We start from the raw sequence: 20,898 nt of genomic DNA on the forward strand, positions 1-20,898 counted from the left end.
ATATCTACTGTAGTAAATGGTCTATATTTTATTAAATAAAAAAGCAGCATCTATTAAAGGATCTGTGTTTGGAAGGAATGCTGCATCAAACTGACCACACTGTGGTGTCACATTCAATAAAAAATAATAAATAAATTACATAAAAACGTTTTACTGCAAAAAGATTTACTTTGGTGTCCAGCAGCACCGTAGGTCTGTGAACTGGACATTATTCTGTTTCCATACCGAAGATCATATTTGGTCAATGACATTGGACCAATGACCATATTGACAGGTTGCTACCCAACACTTGAGAAACAGCCATTACCTTAAATGACCTCTAGTGGTCATCAAAGCTACAGCTGGAGTATTTGTCTCAGTGTTTGACGTAAATTCCAGCAGCAGGAAGTGAACACAGACTGAGCTGTGGAGGAATGGTGTGAGATAAGTGATCTCTGACATTATCATGTGTCCGTGTGATGAAGGCTGTGACAAATGGAAAAGAAATCACTTTTAATTGAAGGAAGCGACTCTTTGAATCTTAATTAAAAGATTGTATCAGAGGAGACTTTGCTTCCGGACAATAATTGACTTAAAGTTTTTTTTAAATAAACTACAGCAGAGAGAAATAACAAGTCTGTAACTGTAACGAGGCTAAACCTATTTTCCCCAGGGAGGGATGTGAAACTTTTATTATCCACAGCAGTGAATCCTCCTTCTGTCCACAGTGTGGAGAAAAAGAGATATTTCAGGAAAATAACTTTTATTTTCTACATCTTTCTTCCACTATTTGTCTCAGTTTTGTGCCATGATTATGGTAATAAACAAAGCGTAATTAAAGCAATCATGATAAATTGCAGCGCACAGCCTTGGTTTTACACATCTGCCTAATTGCACGTTCCTCTCTCACTTTGTTCTTAGTTTTCCAGGCCACAAAACTCATTGCAACTCAGTATGTTTGTCATGTGTCAGCAGGCAGCTGGAAACACTATCTCGGCTCCTCCCCCCCCCCCCTGTTTTTTTTTTTTTTTTTTTTTTTTTCCCCCCCCCCCCCCCCCCGTTGCAAATAATTCTTAAAATTAAAATCACATCTTTCTAGTGTCCAACAATTGAAATCAGTGGTCTCAAACCAAAGCCAAGGGGCCACATACAGTCCGCCAACAGCCCCAATTGCAGCCTGCAATTACAGTAGATGCCAATAATAATAATAAAACTTTTGGTTAATAATTTCACAGTGACAGAAAAATAAAAAAACTTTTTGCACTTTTTTTCAATATTTTGAACAAACCATCTGACTCTGATGTTTCCCTCCACTGAAATGACAGTGGGATTTTAGTATATACTGCATAGTGTACTTGTATTTATTAAGTATTTTTGGGTTTTAAAATGGTGGTACATTAATATATTAATATTAAACACATGTTTAGATTTTAGGCTCAGATCTGTTTCTGGGACCACAGTAAAGGCTTTTAAATCAATAGTTTATGATGGAAGTTGGTCTTGTGCGTTCAGGGAATTAGGAATACTGGAAAGAAAGAGAACAATCAGCATAGTATTGGTATTAATGGTATTAATTTGTATTGTTTATCATATTTAGTTAATGGTTTAATGCAGACAATTCTGCAATGGAAAATAAGGGTCCCAGAAAGCCATGAGACATTGGAAAACACATTCACTATGTTAAATAAAACTTTTTAAACAAAAGCTACTTGTAAACAAATGCTCTGAAGTACATCCTGTTGACCTTTGGCCACTTCCTGCTTTGTCACTGCATCTATCTTTTCCTACTACAAAATTAAGAGTATCTAAAAATTAATAATTTATTGCTGATTGATTCCATGACTGCTTCATCTATTGGCGACTTCAGAACCAAAACAATAATTTAAAAAACAGCCAATCAACAGGTTCCTTATTCAGATGTACTACAGATCTTAGTTCAGTTATTATCCAGTATTTGTAGTTGTTACAAAAAAAAACAACCTTGTTTTCAAAAAACAATCAGATTTGAAGAGACGTCTTATTACAGCTTCAATCCCTGAAGTGCACCGTATTTAAACGCTGTGGCTCATTATAAACAGTGTAGTTCACTGGAGACTAAGGCTGTGTGTGTTGTCAGTTATGTGATTTACGTGATTTCCCTCGAACGCACCCCCCCCCCTCCTCTGAGCCTTCTTATATTCAATTGTTTTGATGGATATTCTGAAACAACACCTTTACAATAAGGAAATACACCCTGATTATTTTCTCCTGCCCCTGTGAGCCCCTTCCTATATTGGTATTTTTCAACATGTATCCTTGGAGAGCATCCTGGTGCTGTTCTTTAGGGTTCAATCTTTTTTCTTTTCCTTTTTTTCCAATAAAACATTTTTCAGTGCTTTCAAAGACCCACTGCCCTCCCATCCCCTCCCCCACAGTTGGAATTGTTTTTAACAAGCACCATCTTCTTTCAGATGAAAGATTTATCACTTGCTTCTCCAAAGAAAAAAAACAAACAATTTCCACAAGAAAACAGCCAACTTCTCATTCAGGTTTGATTGTTTAGACACGTATTGTTGCATTCCGTCCTCAGAGGCAGGTGTTTTTATCATCAGTGGAGGTCAAGAGTAGGGACACACATTAATAACAGATAATCTCCTATATTCTCCAATGTTTCTAGCCTCACGTCGTATAATGCTACTCCACACATATTTGTGGTCCTAAAACTTTTAGATTTTCCTCTCCTCATCAAATTGCGGCTGCTTTTCTGGCGTATTACACAACAGCGTTGTCGTCCTCTGACATGGTAAGACCCTCCAGTGGAGTTAGCTGTTTATAGCTCTTATGCTAATAGATGTGTTGCAGTGTGAGGGTATGACATCAGGAGTTTCGAGGCCGTCTGCTTAATGTAGCAATGTTCCTGTCAATGTATCAGCTGAAATTACAATATAGTCGTAGTAAAAAAAAACAAAACACATTACGGGTTGATCATTTATCACACTGGTCCTCAACCTCTTCTGTATTAAGGACCGGTCGACCAGTCCATGGTCCAGTGGCACTGTACTGACCATTAAAGTGTTGTTAAGGATCAGTACATTTTCAAAATAAAACATCTTTTAGACTTTATTCTGTAAGCATAGAAGTCTGAAAGACACATTTGTTTGAAATTATGAATAATTACAGGGTAACTGTGGATTATCATGATTAAACGTAAGACAAATTCCCAAATATGACAAAGAATGGAAAGACAAATAACAGCAGATACAAAAAAATACATATATATGTATATGTAGAGTACATGTATATCCATATTTAGCTTCATAGAGTTGGTGGGTTTTAGTCATTACTGTGCATCCTGACAGTGGTTGGGTCGAGAGCTGCTCTCATAGCATTAGTACAGTTGTGTCAGTCAGCTTGTCAGCTGGAGCTGTTGTTTACTTCCCTGCGTCAAGTGAGGCTATAAGTGGATGGAGTGTAGTGTTGTTGTTATACTGTGTGTGCATCACGTCGCCCATGGTTTACAATGCATCACACATTTTAATCTAAATAATTTTCTCAATTAAATAATAACATTTAACAGTCATAATAACACACTCAATCATTTAAAAACTTCTCATTGTGGTTTTTAATTTGAGTATTTGCCTCTCCTGGCAGTATTAACAGCTTTAGAGGCTCAGCAGTCTGTGTTTATAGGGTACATGTGCCTGACTGGCCTTCCTGCAGTCCAGATCTGACTGTTGTTGTTCCTCTAACAGGTCAGGTGCAACTGAATATAAAGGTTGTGTGACCTTGTGATGACCTTTGTTTTTTCATGTTTCCATTGTGTTCAAAGTGATTGCAGTTTAAATAGTGAAGTCCCAGTGTAAAAACTTCACTTCACTGTTAAACATCTGACAGAAACAACACCTGCAAATGTGGACATTGATGTAGGAAAAAACGTTGTTTCGTACAACAGCAGCCAACAGTAGCCTAAGAAGATTCCGGTGTTTTTAACGTAAACTTCAAGTCTCCTGGTTGTTGTTAGAATACGACAGCCTAAATTTAATGCTGCACACTGCCTCCATTCAAAGCTACAGTCTGTTGTTAGAATACGACAGCCTAAATTTCAAAGAAAATTGTGGATATTTCCTGTAAGAATTCAGAATTCTATTCAACTTTGTTCGCTCACAAATACAGAAAAATGCTCGTTCTTGATTCAAGGTTTTCAGTCGGGCATCTCTGCAGGCTGTGTTTTTGAACAAACACCATAACTGCAGCAGGTTCATGTAATGACGTTGTAGTTCTTCCAAGGTGTGGGGTCTCGCAGATACTGCCAGTAACAAGGATATAAATATTAGTTCATTTATCAAATGGATGAAAACATGTTTATTCGCAGTTGGTTTTTAAACTCGTCATCTCGTGCAGGTTCGCGAGACATTAAGGTCCAATTTTACACAACAGTGATAAATTCCCTCACCAAATCCCAGAAATCCCACCTGGAATTCAAAAGTAGAACTTGTAAAGGAACCTGAATCCAGGTCTCAGATTTGTCCTTTGTCGTAAAGTAACCCCATTTTTCTCCTGGTGTGGTTCAACTCCCAGAGCTCCGTCACCGAGCTCTTGTGGGAACTGCAGTCCTCTCCACTCTGCTCCATTTCCCTCCACTTCCCTCCGGCAGGGGTTGCTGCTGAAATCACAGTTATTTTATCACAAGTGCAAAAAAAAATAAAGTAACTTCCTCACGGTCCCATGACACAGGATAAAAGTGACATCGTCTGACAACTTTGGTGTTTTGTTAAAAACGTGTAATATCGATGAAATTATTTGACAAACTTTATTTAATTTTTCTGCATTTCTATATTTACATAAAAACATTTAATATGAAATTATAAAGTTCAAGTCGATATCTAGACAACTTAGTGTGCTTTTCACAAATTATACTTTTATTAAAACTAATACTACATTTTTAATATTGCAGACATTTGAAAACCAGTAGAAGGCTTTAATGTCTAATTAATTCTGAAAGATTTTTCATACCATTAACAAGTTTTCTATTTTTTGGCCATGTGGCGATCTTTAAATGATCTGAAAACATTTTTCCATTGCATTGGTTCGATAAACTTACGGCGTATTTGTGAAATTACAAAGATACAATAGTCATAACTTGACATTATAGGCTTGTTACACTGAACATAAAGTTTGCATGCTGATGATGCAATTTGTGTTCTCCGCTGTCTTCAGGAACAAGAGGAAATATGATAAACTGAGAAGTGCAGCAGAGCAGAAACAGCACAGTGATAAAACGCTTCACTAATTTTCAGCTGGCAATGTTGGTTCATTTACCTTAGACAAAGGGAAAAAACACTGAATACTTTCACAGTTTCAGATGCTAATTTATTTGTTTTTTTATCACCCTGTTCTGTGCGGCCCAAATGTACTTTGGTCATATAACTGTTCTTATTGCTCCCCTAATAGTTCTTTTTTTTCTTTTATCCTATGTAGTATTTTTTTTTAATGGTAGAGCAACAGCAAGTACTTAAGGTAATAAACCTTACATATTTGCTGCTGCTCTACCATATAACATATAATATCAATATGTTCATTGTCAGTTGAATCTAATGAACTTTGTCTGAAATTCTGGGTAAATCATGAATTTTACATTAGTAAAAACAAAAACAACAAAAACCTGAACTGACTCTTAAGACAACATCTTCTAAATGAACAAAGCCGGTGGGTTTTCTTTACAAAAGCTAATTGCTAATGCTAAAGAAATGGCATATGTTCAGAGTGAAAAGCTCTTTATAAGGTTTTCAATTTATTTAAAAAAAAATGTTATGCATTGTTTTTATTTTCCTAAAATCACTACAAAAATAATATAAACTGCAGATATTTTTGATTGCACACCTCTTGTTCTTCAGAAAGTGTGCTGCACAGGGAACCATTTCTCTACAACATTCGATTTATTAAACACTTCATTTAAGTACAGTGTGACTAAGTGCAGTTTGTGCAAAGAGTTTTATAATGACTTGTTATGAAAATGAAATTTAGGGTTGAAGAAAAGTTAACTTTTTGTATATGCTGTCAACAGAAGGAAACAGAAAATGGCAACATGGCAAGTCTCACCCCCAAAAAAATCAGAAATCATAATCACCCCAAAAACTGTCCTAGCTGCATTTCCTATTTAAACACTAACCAAACCTCACTGTGACCAAACAGCAAAATGTACACATAAGTTAAACAATGTGAGGTAAATGAAATGTTTTTAAATCACCTAATGAAACTAAATCAAATCATCAAGTGGAGTGGAGTGAAGTTTGGTTCACTCACACCAGAACCTGGTTTTAAACAAGGTTTGAGTCTCTCTCTCACACACACACACACACACACACACTCATCTCCACCTACATGTGCGAAAGTGCTTTTTAATGAGGTGTGAACAGACGACCCCCCCACCCCCCTCCATCTCAACTCACTCCTCTTCCTCCCCTGATTTTAACTCGAGGCACGGTCAACAGATATGTGCAGTGAGCAGCAGACGGACAGGGATGGACAGAAGCCATTGGTGGAGTTAATGAGAAAGAACAAGGTCTTTGTGTCAATTCCATTCCTTCATTTCAACATCCATCATCATGTGATCACAGCAGGAGTCGACCTCAGCGGGTCCTGTGAGGGACACAGTCAAGATATCCTACACAGCTTATCAACAACAAAACATCCTCTACTGTTTATGTGTGTACTTAAGTGTGTGTGTGTGTGTGTGTTTAATGTGCGTGCGTGCACTCCTTTGTTGTATAGGGAAGCAGGTCATGCTGGTTGTGTGTATAGTACCTCAGAGCCTGTTTGCTCCTGCTGGCAATATCAATTCTCCAGGAATAAGGACCTTGCAGCTTTGCAACTGATTTCTAAAATTGTTTCTGTGTGTTCTGAGCAATGTTTCTGTCCTTGAGCATCGTGTTATGCTCCTGAAAAACACCACATTAGCTATAGAAGGCGGCCTTTTGTTGAAATTATACAGCTGAGTCCCAGTTTGTTCCAGTCCCTATTTATAGAAGAGAAGGCTCACCTTCTGAAATTGTAACAACAGTGAGACTGTGGTCAGGCATAAAAAAAAGAAGAAAAAAAAAGCCTTTTTCAGTTGATACACAATTTGTTATCTACACACACTTACGGAGCTTCAAATACCTTCTCAACACCTGGGATGTGTTTGTGTGTTGAGTTGTACTTTTGCATATTTTGTCGACATATTCCCAGTGCTCTGTAATTAGTTCAGGGATGTTCAATTTTCCTCAACAAACACATTAGCTTTTAATATTTTTTTAACTTTTTTAACACATGAATTACGTATGTTTTATACATTCCTATATTTGCTCTTCACTTTAAGATGATAGGGTATTAAATAAATGTAATATTTGAATCACTGTACAAAGTTTTTCACTTAAAAATGTCTCCATACTTCCTGCTACAGCTAGTGCAGAGAAGAAGATAGTCTTCTTCTTCATATTGGAGCTTGTTAGAGAACTGCATTACTGCCACCACATGGTCAGAAGCTAAACTGGGACTTAGCGCCTCATGGATAACATACAGTATCTCCGGTCTCTGCAATGGATAACATACAGTATCTCCGGTCTCAAGGCCACTCGGTCTGAAGGCCACAGGTGCAATACTAAAGTTTCTTGCAGCCCCTGACACAGACCACACGACACATGCCAAAGGCTACGACTGGCTTTTAAGGAGGTATTTTAAAGCAGCGTTCATTCTCGTCACATTAGCTGATATTGAATTTTTCTGCAGCAGCAGCATTGACTCACTCCAGTTGAGGTTAAACAGTAACGGTGTGCATTGAAGTCCTTCTCAGAGACACATAATCTCTTGCACATTGTACTCAAGTCAATATCATCAACATTCAAACAGCTACAGCTGCGCAGCAAATGGCATTGATGGTTGAAGCCTTAAATCAATGATTGTATTCTGTTGTTTATGCTAAATGTCTTTTCAGCATGTTTTGCTTATCATGGTCCTAATTTATGTATATTTGTTTAAGTGATAAATGTTAACTTTTTTTATTTTTCTCTGTTTTTCCACAGCCCCATTCACAGAGAAGCCCCCGAAAATCCTTTTCCCGTCAGAGAGTGAAATGAACGTCATTGAGGTGGCTCTAGGTAAGGCAACTTTTTTTTTTTTCAAACTTCAGTAGCTTACATGGTTTTGCAGCTGTCACTGACAAAGTTGACCAACTCTCATATGTCTGGCATGGAGTTATTTTCCATAAAGTTGATTGATAAGTCCTGTTTTGTACATAACACATTACTTTAATCAACACAGCTGTACTTTATTTACATTTAATTATAATTTAATATTATTTTAATTACAGGTAAAATTATAATTACTTTACCTGTAATTAAGGTCTATGTAGGTGGTCACGCAGGGCTCAGAGCTAAATATATCTGTTTGTTTACAAGCGACGAGATTTTCTTAGTCTAAAAACAAATGGCTAAATTCAAAGCTAATTGTGAGTTTGTCTAAGTCTACATTATTGCTGTGTTATATCTCTACTGAAGTCAATAGAAATAAACAGTTTGCATATTTGTTAAGGCAAACTGCAGATCGATTCACACAATAAAGAGCTTTGTATATATTCGATGGAGAATCGGTGAACAGTTGAAAAAGGACGCTGAGTGGAATGGACACAGAGAGTCCTCTAATGGGGGCTTCACACCAAAAGGACAGAGGCGGGGAAAAAAAGCTTGAAAAGCTTCATTCGTGTCACCTCACCTCTGCTGGTTTGAAAGTCCTCTAATGAGAAATGAATCAGACTGATGTTGCAGAGTTGAAGTTGTGGTGATTTCAAGGAGTGAAGCAGTTGAGCAGATTATTTCAAGTCGTTCTCATCCAACTGGTTAGAACCAGACCTTAAGATTATTCCCATTTGGTGCAATCTTTTTCCCCCTTTTCCTACATTTTCCGGGGGGTTGCAGGAGAAAGAATAAGAGGATGAGTCACTTGTCACATCTGTGGATGAATGACTTTGACTCCGTGGCTGTGAGAACACGCTGCTGCTGCTGCTGCTGCTGCCTCTGCTGCTTCCTCCTCCTCCCAGACCCCCATCTTGTGCTGTGCCTCCTCAGGGCTGTTCACATCTACACATCTGTGAAGGCATTATTCTGAATCGGCAGCAGTGCAGCAGATACATGCACCAAAAAAATGATCATGTGTCCAGTGGATTACAGTGTTCTTCCTGATTCATCGATTCAACTGCAGCACCAAAACCTTTGGATGATCAGACAGAAAACCAGTGCAAACTGATGTTTGGAGACATCGGTTTCACATGAATTTCTCTCATTCAGCTGAAGCTGTTGAATCATTTGACGGTTGACGCAGACGTTTGTTCTAGAAAGGTTCTTTGTATCACGCAGGCAGCCTCTATCTGGTAATGGCTGGAAATGTGTTGAGAAGGATTTAGACATTAATAACCGTGAATGCAGCTTGTATTACTCAGCTGTGATGAGTCACTAAAACATCAGATGAGTACTTTTGACAAACCACGCAGTATCTTTTCTCACCACTTCCAAATTTGTGATCAATGACTTCAATTGCCTTTCAGCAGTACAGTCTTTGCTTTACCTCGTTTGGTTTTGATGCATGCAGAGTCCCATGGGAACGTTTCCGCTTTGTGCCTCGTTGGGCAAAAAACCTCAGCTGTTGGTAGAAGGAAAAATGGGTCATGATGGAGGCGGCTTTTGAAGTAAAATTTGTCACGGTCCGTGAACACAACAGACTGGCATTAGAAGGTGGTTGTTCTCAAATGACAAAGGATAAAATGCATTTTTCTTTTTCCTTCTCTTTCAGTTCCAATATTGGTCATTATTTTTTTCTACATGTTGAAAAGGAGAAAATGTTTCTTATTTCCAAGTACACGAATCTATGAAGAACATTTATCTGTATCCTCGCTCTGATCCGTGTGTTTTTGTTCATACGTGAGTGATGTTTAGACTGAGACTGAGGATTGGTCAGAACTGGTTTTATGGCCTCTGTTCTTCTTCCAGTTCTCATTCAACTGGGAAACACGGATGTTTTCCTGTCATTCTGATGCAGTTGGAGTTGTTGGAGATGTGCAGCTTCACAGAACAGTCAAACCTGTGGCGTTGTTAGCTGACCTGCCAAACCATCTTACTGGCTGAATTTTACCAAATAACTAGTGGCTCAGACACGTTTGCTCCGTCTGACAGAAACTTTAGATTCATTTCTATGTCAAAGCATGAGAAAGCCCATTTAAAGGTTAGTTGTGATAAACTGTATCAACTGCTCTCTGTACATTAGACTGTCATTAGGAAGGCATAGAATACTAAAGTATAGGAGCAAATAAACGTCTGCCCTCGTCAAACCATAAACATGCCGACCGTTCCGGAACACATTCTTCTCCTGACCGTGTATAGATTTCTTCCTCTTTATATTTGGAATCGTCTCACATTAGGTCGGGAGTTATTTTCCACGTCTAATGATTGATAATGAAATTTCCGTGCTTGTCCTGATCGTAATCTCCAGCGAGATGGAGCCTCAGTGTGTGATAGATCATGTTTAGGGTAAATACCATGTGTCCCAGAGAAGGGTGGTAAATATGAAGCAGCCGTGAAGAGAATTGATTTTGGTTTGTTCTCACTTGAGACATGAATATTGCGAGTTGTCGGCCCAGGAAACCTTGTTGTTTCAGGAAAATTGAAGATTTATTTATGTTTAATACAAAAAAAGAAGAAAATATATATATATATAAAAAAAGGGAGGAAAGTTGTGATGTTGTGCTTTACTAGTTAAAGGTTAATACTGTGCTTAAGCCAATTAGACAAAGGCCAAAATAATGTTTTCTGAGTGTTTGAATTTGTCTCTCAGTGATATTTTAGGGAATATTTTTGTTTCTACAGGAAGAAAGACATTTTTAAAAACACTAATGGGTGTTTAATACATTATGTAGTATTTGAAGATAAATAAATCCCAGATGACTTTGGTTTAGAATTGTACAAAATGTAGAGGTGAGGATGAACTTGAATGAACATTTAGACAAACATCAGTGTCTGCCCTGCTCTGCATCAGCCAGGTTTTTTGAGTTTTAAGGGAGAAAAGAATCAAAGTCAAACCTCTCTGCGGCAGCATCACCTACAGTATCTCCAATAACACACCCCCCCTCTTTCATACACCCCAGCCATTCCTCTAAATGTCACGGGCTCCACAGACACGCTTCACCGATGCCAAAGGTTCACAGGCCTGGGGATCAATATTACATCATTTCTCTCAATTAGGGGCAAATTTATTCCCCTCAAGTTTTATTGTACATCTGCCTATGATCATATCTCCAGATGAGTCCAAACCCTGCAGGGAAGGGGAGACAGAGTTTGATGAAAATGCAGGGAGAAAAGGGGAAAGAAATGGGGGAATGTAGTTGAGGAAGTTTTTGAAAGAGTTGGGAAGAAAAAGATCATTTAAGATTCGCAGAGAAGATGAAATATGACGGTGTCTGTCCTGGGGTTATTACAGATAAAAGTGGATACAAGAAGACACTGTGTCCCAAATGGTGAATGAGCCCTGAAGCAGAGAGGCGTAGGACTACTATTATAGTTATATTAGAGAGGTGTGGTGATAGTGGTGCTGGCCAGGTGTGACTGGCCATGAGACTTAGTGAAATGATGCTCCAATTAATGTTTTACATAAGTCCAGTAATAAGGCAGAGCAGCGACTCAGGGGTTTGATGACATCTGATCGCCCTCCTGCACCAAAGGAGGCAGATTTCACTCAGTAGATGAGGAAACTGGAGTCAGACTGTTGGAGCCGAGGGCCAGCCTCCATCTTTGACTGTCCCTGCTCTACTTCCTGTCAACAGACCCCACCTGCAGCCTCAGCTGAGGGCTGTTGCTCTTCAGATCACACGTTGGGTTTTAGGATTTACCACCTGTCTGTGGTAAACTTCACTGTCTGTTGGCCAATAATTTCCTCAGCTCTCCAAGTGATGGCAGTGTCATGGGATTCCCTGACCCTGATTGCAGAGCAACTTCCAAATTGACACACACTGGCGGGTAGCATTAACTTTTGGAGCCATACAGAAATACATTGAAAATTAAGTCATTTTACTATTTGCATCTCACCTTCCCTCAATGACGTTCAGTGGTGTCCCGCCCCCTACTTTGGGAACCACTACGTGAGAGAGGGGATAGAAGCAGTAATAAAAAGTGTCCCGTATGAAAATCCATATATTGTACATTTTACCAGGAGAAAGTCTTGTCTGATAGTCATCACGATAACAGAGAAATATTTTACATAAATTGCCAGCAGATACAAACTGTCTCCCCAGGATACAACTGAGCAAAGTTTTAGATAAATGATCTGTGAAATAACTGCAGCGTGTGACACCTGATGTTCAGGTACAATAATCCCCTCAGGCACTGTTGCTCAGGAGTTTGTTGCAGCACTGGTGTTGTATGTAATCTTCACATTTCCCCTGACATGTGCCCCCGAGCATCTCTACAAACACTACTGCTGACAGGGTTCACATCCAGCTGTTACAGGAGCCGTGACGGGCCCCGGTCTGAGAGTCGGACTTTTAGCCACCGCAGCGTCTTCTCAGTTACTGGCTGGTTTCAGCGATGTGGAACAGCATGTCACCCCGAGAGCCACCTGCTGTAAATTTGAATGGACTTTTTAGTGTTGCTGTTAGGCACACGTTTTTCTTAAACAGCCATTGGTTTAGACCTTATTTGGTGAGCAGTGAGAAAAGGTCTCAGCTTTATGACTTCCTGCACAGTTTTACCTGGGCTTCTTTTTGACCTTCATGAGTCTGTACAGGGAAAGAAAAGTGTCTTCATTGTTTTTGCAGCTTGTCTGTGTGTGTGTGTGTGTAATTGCGCATGTGTATTTCTTGCTTGGACAAATTGCCCTCGCCTCTGTTTATTCAGCCTAACAGGTGGCCAAATTAGTTTCCTTCTGGCTGCATTCATGAGAGTCTGCTCCCAGGCTGGACAGTGCTGACAGCATTTTCTCACAAGGCTGTTTTTTATATATATATATATTCTTGATTTATATTCACTCTGTTTGCAGTGTCTTGACTTTTGACCTCCATATACCACCGGCAACAATTACTAGTAGTTATTTTAAAATCAGAACAAGAGATGAAAAGAAAATAATTATTAACGTTAATGGTTAAATCACATAATTTTCATGCATTCAGCAGAGCTGTCATCTACAACAGATGTATTTCATATTAAAGCAAATGCACTTCTCTTTAGTTCATAATGCAAATTTGTATTAGCTGTCATGCACTGTATGTTGTTATTGTATGTTGTTATTGCTGCTGACATTAAGATGATCTTTTTATGCCAGTAAATGCACATGTTACTGTAAATATAGAATGATTATAACACTTTCTTTAAGTGTGTTTTGAGTCTGTTGGTTTGATGGAAGATGTGTGTTTTGTAGCTGAGTATACATGTCATGTTAAAGTTTCTTTATGTGAAAACCCTTTGGGTAGCTGTTGTTTTTAACCAGTTTAATGAAGTCCTCGCTATATCACACATAGGTGAGAATATTTTTGATTAGTTGAGAATTGGGGGTGAATTTCTACTCTTTAGAAAGGTGGCAGCTTCTCTAAGGAGCCTAAATGTTCGGTTGAATAAACCCAAAGAACCAAGGAATTGTTAAACAGTAAAACATTTCTTTAAGTCTGGCTCGTCTCCTCGTTTCTTTCTCGGGTGAAGCCCTGCTGCTGCTGCTGCTGCTGCTGCTGCGGCCAGTTTCATTCTATTCATTTCCTCTCATTTTTAGCTACTACATTTGAGGTTCCATCCTCTATTGCAAGCCAAGGGTTTGACAGAAGAAACTGAACGTACTTCTGTGCTCTGTGACACAGTATTGATATTGATTTCAATTATGACAGCAGTATGGCCAAGAAGGAGCGCTTTTTTGATGACCTGTGCATCCGTGACTCTGCTTTCCATTAGCTGCTGCTGCTGCTGCTGCTGGGAGAAGAAAAAACCCTCAAGATTTCTTTTTCTTTTACTTTTAAGGTTGTTATGGTTACAAACACAGTCAGATCTACCTAGAGATTTACCTGTATTAGTACTTGTACCTTTTTTTCGACTTTAATTCTCATAGATATTATACAGTACCAAACAGTGCTGGAAATATAATTTCCTCCTCACATGACTAAAGAATGTCACAGTAATTTTTGTACTTATTGCCTTGTCTTAAAGTACAGCCATGCCAGGTTCATCTGTCCAAAAGCATTTCTCCTCACAGCTTTCCACAAACAACATCTTTTTTTGCCTTCATTTGGCAAAAACAACTCCATCTTGGGCCCAGAGCCAGTCTGTGATGGAGTTGTGGCAGTTTCTTGTATGCAGACTGATTAGAAATAGTTTCAAAAAATAAATCAATTCTAGATGAAAAAAAAAAGAACTCAATATTAGGCGCATGTGCCAAATCAATAACATGTCTCGCAGCAGTGATTGGCGGCGTAGATGCAGCCAGTGAGATTTTTACAGGATCAACTTAATTAGCCACGGAAGAAGCAGGTGGTTCTGATTTGAAGAAGAACATTCTGGGTTTGGAACATGTGAAAGGAAAACAACACTCACCTGTCAACAAACCCCAGTCTGTGGAAGTGGATGTGGAAGCTGCCAAGCGTGTTTGTGTGTCGGTGCACGAGTGTGTGTCTGGTGTTTGCACAAATGTCTACATGAGTAAAAAAGAATAAATAAAGAACAGCAAGAATAATTGAATCCACAGTAATCCTTGTACCTTGTACACAGTCACACCGTGCTCTCTCATATTCTCCAGGTACATAAAATAATTATCTCCTCTGTGTATTTCTTATGCACAGTAAAAGAAAATCTCTAAATCATGACTGTATTTTTCTTTTATTTCAATTTGTACATACATTATTTTTGTTGGTTGAGTTTCTTGAGTTCTTAGGTTTTGTGTACACACGCACACACACGACCACGCATACACACGACCACGCATACACACGCTCACACTTAATGCAAGTACATTTGTGTGAATCTGACAGCATGTTCCAGCTTGTTCTCTCTCTCTCTCTCTCTCTCACTCTCTCTGTCTGTCTCTCTGTATTGATTCCCTTCTGTCTGACAGGATGTCCAGCAGACACATTTTGACGGATGTTACCATCTGGACTTGGCATTTACCAGCTAACGTTGGCACTTATTTCCAAAAGGTGGTTAATAATGTCAGACAAACGTCAGTCATGATGGGAAAAAAAGTGGCAACAGATGTATAGTGAAGAAGAATAAACCATATATGGGCACAGAGCTATAACTGACAGACAGAAGACTTATAATTAAAACTGGAGATAAATTTGACTTCTTTAAAAAAACAATGTCTGAGTTTGAATGGAGGCGTGTTTGACAGACTGGCAAAATAATCAGTTTTCCACAGATATTTATGTCCTTAGACACAACCAGACACCTCTGGATAAAATTCCACTATTTGTAGAATCCAATGTTTTTACTTTTTGACCTTTGAGGAACAACTGATGGTCGGGAAGCCATTTTTTGGTGCTTCTTCAGTTGAAATCTATACTTTGGATTCTGAAGCCCTGGTGCTGTTACAAGACATGATGATAAATATGAGGCTCATGTTTCCGTCTTGATAAAAAGTCCAGGGAGTCCTTGAGTTGTGTACGAATTCTGTTGTTACGGCACAACATAACTTGATTTTCAGTAGTTGACTCTCACATACATAAATGTCTTTAACCTACGCTAGCACAGTGGTGACATCATAATCCACCGGTGTACGCCGAGATAATGGAACAAGACTTTATTTATGCGTCGTAACCATGAAACGCCATAGGTTGAGAACGTCGTGAACCGAGGAACTCCTGTAATTTCTTTTGTTATAATGTCACCTGCCACCTGTAATTGAGACATGTTGCGGTGCACTGGTACTGGTATTTTGGCAAAAAGCCTGGTATGTGAAACTTCCCGTTGTAACTTTTAGGCTGTATTGACCTTTAGCCTGTAACCTTCAGTTCTATTGGATGATGCGTCCTGACAGCTTTAGAAACAGAGACAGATTTCCAAGTCAATCAGCGTTTTTCAGGACTGTTGTATTATTTATGTTATTATATTATTTATACATATGCACATTCCCCAACCAGGCTGTGCTGTAGATTAGCTGTTAATATGTTAACATGTTAACATGTGTGCTGTCACTGCTCACTCCTGCGGCTCTCTACCAGAGTCGCTCCTCTCAAAGAATGTTTGGAGCAATAACCAAGGACTTTGTTTTTATAATCCAATAGAATTATTTTGACTCATCCTATTCAAACAGCCACATCGTTTCTCCATTGTTCAAATGGGGTTTGAGTGAAGCAACTGAATGAGGCTTTGAATTGATGACCCGCTCTTGTGTATATTGCCTGAGGCTTTAAAGAAAAAAGCTGTGCTCAATGAATTCAGGATTTGTTTCCTCCGAAAGGGTTTCCTCAAATTTCGGAAGGTTGTGCTCAGCTTCTCCGATAATGTAATAAATAGAGAGTGTGAGGTTTGATAAATAGCCCAGCCACTTGCACATTCATATTGATAAATTAGGATCCCTAAATTACAGCCAGCATGGATGTATTTTTCATTCTTCCCTACTTGTGGCTGAATTCACATAGATTACAATGATGGAATGTCACAGGAAGAGTATGAATGGAAAAGAAAGGAAGGAGCACAGCTCCCCTAACCCGAGCCCTTATGGAGCTCTCATTCTTCGGAATCTCAGTCTGCGGAGTCTAACTTTTGTCTGTCCTACTTCCTGCTTTACCTAAAATGAACTCAGTCTGATCCAGATTCCTGCTTCAGCTCCGTGCCTTCATCATCTTCTCTTCCTCATTCATCCACTTTTCCTGTTGCTGCTCTCAGCCATCTGTTGATGTTTGTGGTATCTTCTCCTCCATCTTCAATCACACTCTGTCTACCGACTTTCGTTCCTTTCCTTCTTTCAGCATTAATTTTCTCTGAAGCCACTTCTCCAGCGTAACATACATCTGCTGGGAATAGGCTGTGTTTTTATAGTTATTACATCTAAACATGCATAAGATATGATGTCTGTAATTACCCTCTGTCACCACCAGGCTAATGCTGACTGCAAAATAACAGATAATACTGAAGTTGTTTTCTTTCTGTGCCCTAATCAAAATCAAATCATTGATAACTGGGTTGTTCACCAGGTCAATTGTATACTGTGTATTTATGCATATATGTCGAATTAAAACAAATGAAATTATATTATTCAGGGCTTGGAGGGATAATGTTGATATATAATTCGTTGTTGAAACCTTTTTTATACATACAGGTGTAACAGAAATATCTTTTTCAAAATGTTGCACGCATTAAAGTCTAAACATATTTAACATTTGTGGTTCAGTAGTTGGTACTTGAGCCTTCAGAGTGTAACTGTCAGAATCACATGTATCGCCCGACAAACCTTGATGTGCTGTTGCAATAGCGATCACCTCATATATATATATATTTCTTCTATATAGTGCCTTAAGCTGTGAGAACGTGTGCCGTTTGTGTGTTTGTGTGAGGGCATGTTACATTTTTTTCCACTCGAGCTTCTCCTCGTCTTCCTCCTCCCAGCTGACTGGAAATGAATAGCTACAATTTATTACAGTTACATGAAAGCTAAAGAGGAACGTCCAAGGTCTGTGTGTGGAACACTGGTCCCATCACTGGTGCTCAGAATGGCTGCTCACTCTGCCTCTTGGCTTCATGAATTAGTGTCAAGTGGGATTAGTGGCGTGTTGTGTATTGTAATCTTCCTAAGTGTGTGTGTGTGTTTGTGTGTGCACATGCGTGTAAGACACAGATGTGGATTATTGTCGTAGCACTCAAATCTACTGTCAAACTGAAACAACTAAAACACAGTAGTTTCCTCACTGCTGCAGCGCACAGATCATCTGTTTGCACTAAGATGTTTGTGAGGCAGCCTTGCTTCGAGTGTTACAAAAAGCTAAATGCACTTCAAAAACCTACTTTTGGTCATTTGGCTCTAGTGTTTCACAGCTATTTCCAGGTAAAGTGCTCCACAAGTTACATTCTGAAATTACAGTGAGTTCTTCTCTGAAGGTTTCTAATTGGACAATTCAGCTGCAATTACGTTATTAAAGCCGAGCCAAAGTAAATAACTTGCTTATTTACTTTCTGCAATTACGTTATTAAAGCCGAGCCAAGCTTTTACTTGCTTATTTACTTTTACTAGTTAGTGCCATGCAGGTTTTACAAGGAGATTAACTCAATTGAAACTTCACATGTAAATCAAATATATTTGTTATATTTATTGGATGTGTTTTTATCGTTTTTTTATATATTTCTTTCCTAAGGTGTCACAGCATCACCCCTCCGGCAGATGGGGCCCTAGCAACCACCTACGTGGCCGATGCCAAAAGCCAGCTTAGAATATGAAACTATAAGAACAGCGACGTCGTTTCATATGGACATGATAGACAAAGATTTATTTACAACAATTCACTGCAAGGAATATAAGCATAGTCCATTTTTTTTCTATGGTCCTAAATTGCCCTTCATAAGGTATTTTCTTTATTGCAGTATTGCAGTTACTCAGTTCTTCATACTGTTAGAACCCATGACATAACCTGCTTGTACTACACAGTCTGACACATTCATGTCTTTCTTCTGCAACACTGAGTGTATTTTGATCGTCCGTGCATGATATTCAACGACCTCTGGGCCAGGGTTGTGTCAACACACTAATGGCTTGAATTTATATTGGATTCTGTTGTTTTCCGAATCAGTAGATGATAATTATGTCTCTGTTTTGTCCCACAGTATAAAAGATAATGGTTCCAATTGTGCCCCATCTCCCACCCACCCCCCACCACCCCAAAAGTGTGCAGCAATTACAGTCTAACACTAATCAATTTTGCTACAGAGACAAACAAAGGAAAACAAAGCTGTTTTTTTTCCACCTGAGGTCATGAAAGAATGGAGTGCAGATGAGATGGAAAACACCACAGACAGTGATGATGAACTGCCTAAATATACTGTATGTGATAAGTGAGACATGTTGAGAATGTACCACCAGGGCAAGAGAAGGCGCGAGGACAACCTTCAAAGTATAAACTTGTTCCTTTCTGGAGGTGTTTAAGGTCTCGGCTCAACCCTGACATGTCACCTCCAGCGTACAGAAGGTCTCCATCACTTTAATGGACTGTTAGGCATCATTACAGCCTCGGTGACTTTAGCTCAAACAAAGCCAAGGTTATTGATTTGAGCTGTTCAGGCAGCTGATTGTGTCACAGGACGCAATCACAGGTGATATAGTGATTGATGGGGGGGGCTTTAAAACAAAAGTTAAAGTTAGTTTCTGCATTAATCAAGCTGTGGTTCCCTTTAAAGATGTGCATATGATTATAGGCAGCGAAAGACCCCTAAGTGGAGCGGTTACTGGTATCGACTGAGGAGATTGATTCTGTCTTCGTGTTTATGACACCGACTGAACCCTTCATGGGACGTAATGTGCAATCTGTCAGCCTGTAAGGTCAAGGTTTCATCTGTCATTCAGTGGACTGACAGCTTCATCATCCATCCATCTGACATTTGTAGTTTTCTGGCTGAGACACAGAAGTTTTTCTGCCTGTGTCATTTTTCTTTAACTCTGCTTTCAGTTCAGATTTCGCAGCCTGTTTAACATCCAGGTCAGCAGCACCTGTGAGGGGAACATAGAGGGAGCGCAGTGCTGCAGAGGAACAGCCTTTTCTTTGGTCAAGTTCAAAGCTGACTGACAATCTTATATTGATGCTTTCTGTCTGTCTTTTTGTCTGTCTTTCACTGTCCACATCCTTTCGCTGATTTGTTCACAGGAGTCCTCAGAAAACAGCTCAACTGATTTTTCAGAAATGTAGAGAAGGTGGCGCTGTTTTCTGAGAAAACAATCTCAGCATGAAGCAGATTCAGTTCGGACCTAGAGTTTTGCAGTAGTTTTCAGCTGTGTTTAACATTGTCATGTAAGGCTGCAGCCGTGTTTGTGTGAATAAACCCATCCATCTATTTTCATCCGCTTATCTGTTACCGGGTCGGGGTGGCAGCAGTCTCCACGACCGCCACCCAAATCACACTGCCCCGCACCAAACCCTCTGAACCCTCCTGCGGGGGGTGAGTCCACTGGAAGGGACCAACCGCCCTAACTGGGATTTGATCTTGCCCAGGAGGTGAACCCACACCAGTGCGGAGACATTGCCTCTGGGCCAAAGCACCATTGTGTGAATAAACACGTGAGATTATAAAACTGACGTGCACTAAGGTCAAAGAAATGGGCGTACGCATAGATAATGATGTTTATAAAATTTACCAAAACCAAATGTCGAGCTCTTCAATCATATACTGGACGAAGGAAACAGTCTACTCCACATAGACCAGGCTCACTGACTATATTTGTCAGAGGGCCAGCATTTTTCTGCACAGACACCTTGGAGGCCGGTCACTAAAATAAAATGAAAAAAACAAATCATTATTAATTGTTTATTTTGGAATCCAGTCTCCGGCTGGATTGGATAGTTTGGCGGGCCAGATTCAGCCCGCGGGCTTCCAGTTGGTGATCACTGATATAGATTCTGAGGGAGAATCACTTTATGATTTTCTTTTCTAAGAGGAGACAGAATAATGAGGTTTTTTCCTTATCGTATCTCGTAAATTCTGGCTCATGATACTGGTTAATGGGTAGAACTTCAAAAAGTAGCACTTTTAGTTTAGTTTACCTTCTCTGCCAACTTCTGTGGAATACGGCTGGCAAATCGTACCGCAGTATTCATTGCACAGATGCTGCTGTGCGATTTATTGGCATGTTTTGCAATCGTCTACTACCTTGGAGGGGGGACGAGGGAGGGGTTTGAAGGACTTTCTTTTTCTTTTTCTTTTTTTTTTAGCAAAGGACAAATGCTTGAGATTTTACTCAGGTTCA

At 39.4% G+C, this 20,898-nt stretch overlaps 1 protein-coding gene across 5 annotated transcripts in view; it reads left to right on the forward strand.

Moving 5' to 3' along the window:
• LOC103389709 (interleukin-1 receptor accessory protein-like 1) overlaps nt 1-20,898 on the forward strand; it is a 185,846-nt gene that overhangs the window by 115,943 nt on the left and 49,005 nt on the right. For all 5 annotated transcript variants that reach the window (XM_017038946.2, XM_008325248.3, XM_017038948.2 and 2 more), the window contains one exon: nt 8,019-8,093. In XM_017038946.2, coding sequence (XP_016894435.1) covers nt 8,019-8,093 — 75 coding nt within the window. The remainder of the gene's footprint in view (nt 1-8,018; nt 8,094-20,898) is intronic.

This window comes from Cynoglossus semilaevis, chromosome 14, assembly GCF_000523025.1.
Source record: "Cynoglossus semilaevis isolate Cse_v1.0 chromosome 14, Cse_v1.0, whole genome shotgun sequence".
Taxonomy (NCBI): domain Eukaryota; kingdom Metazoa; phylum Chordata; class Actinopteri; order Pleuronectiformes; family Cynoglossidae; genus Cynoglossus; species Cynoglossus semilaevis.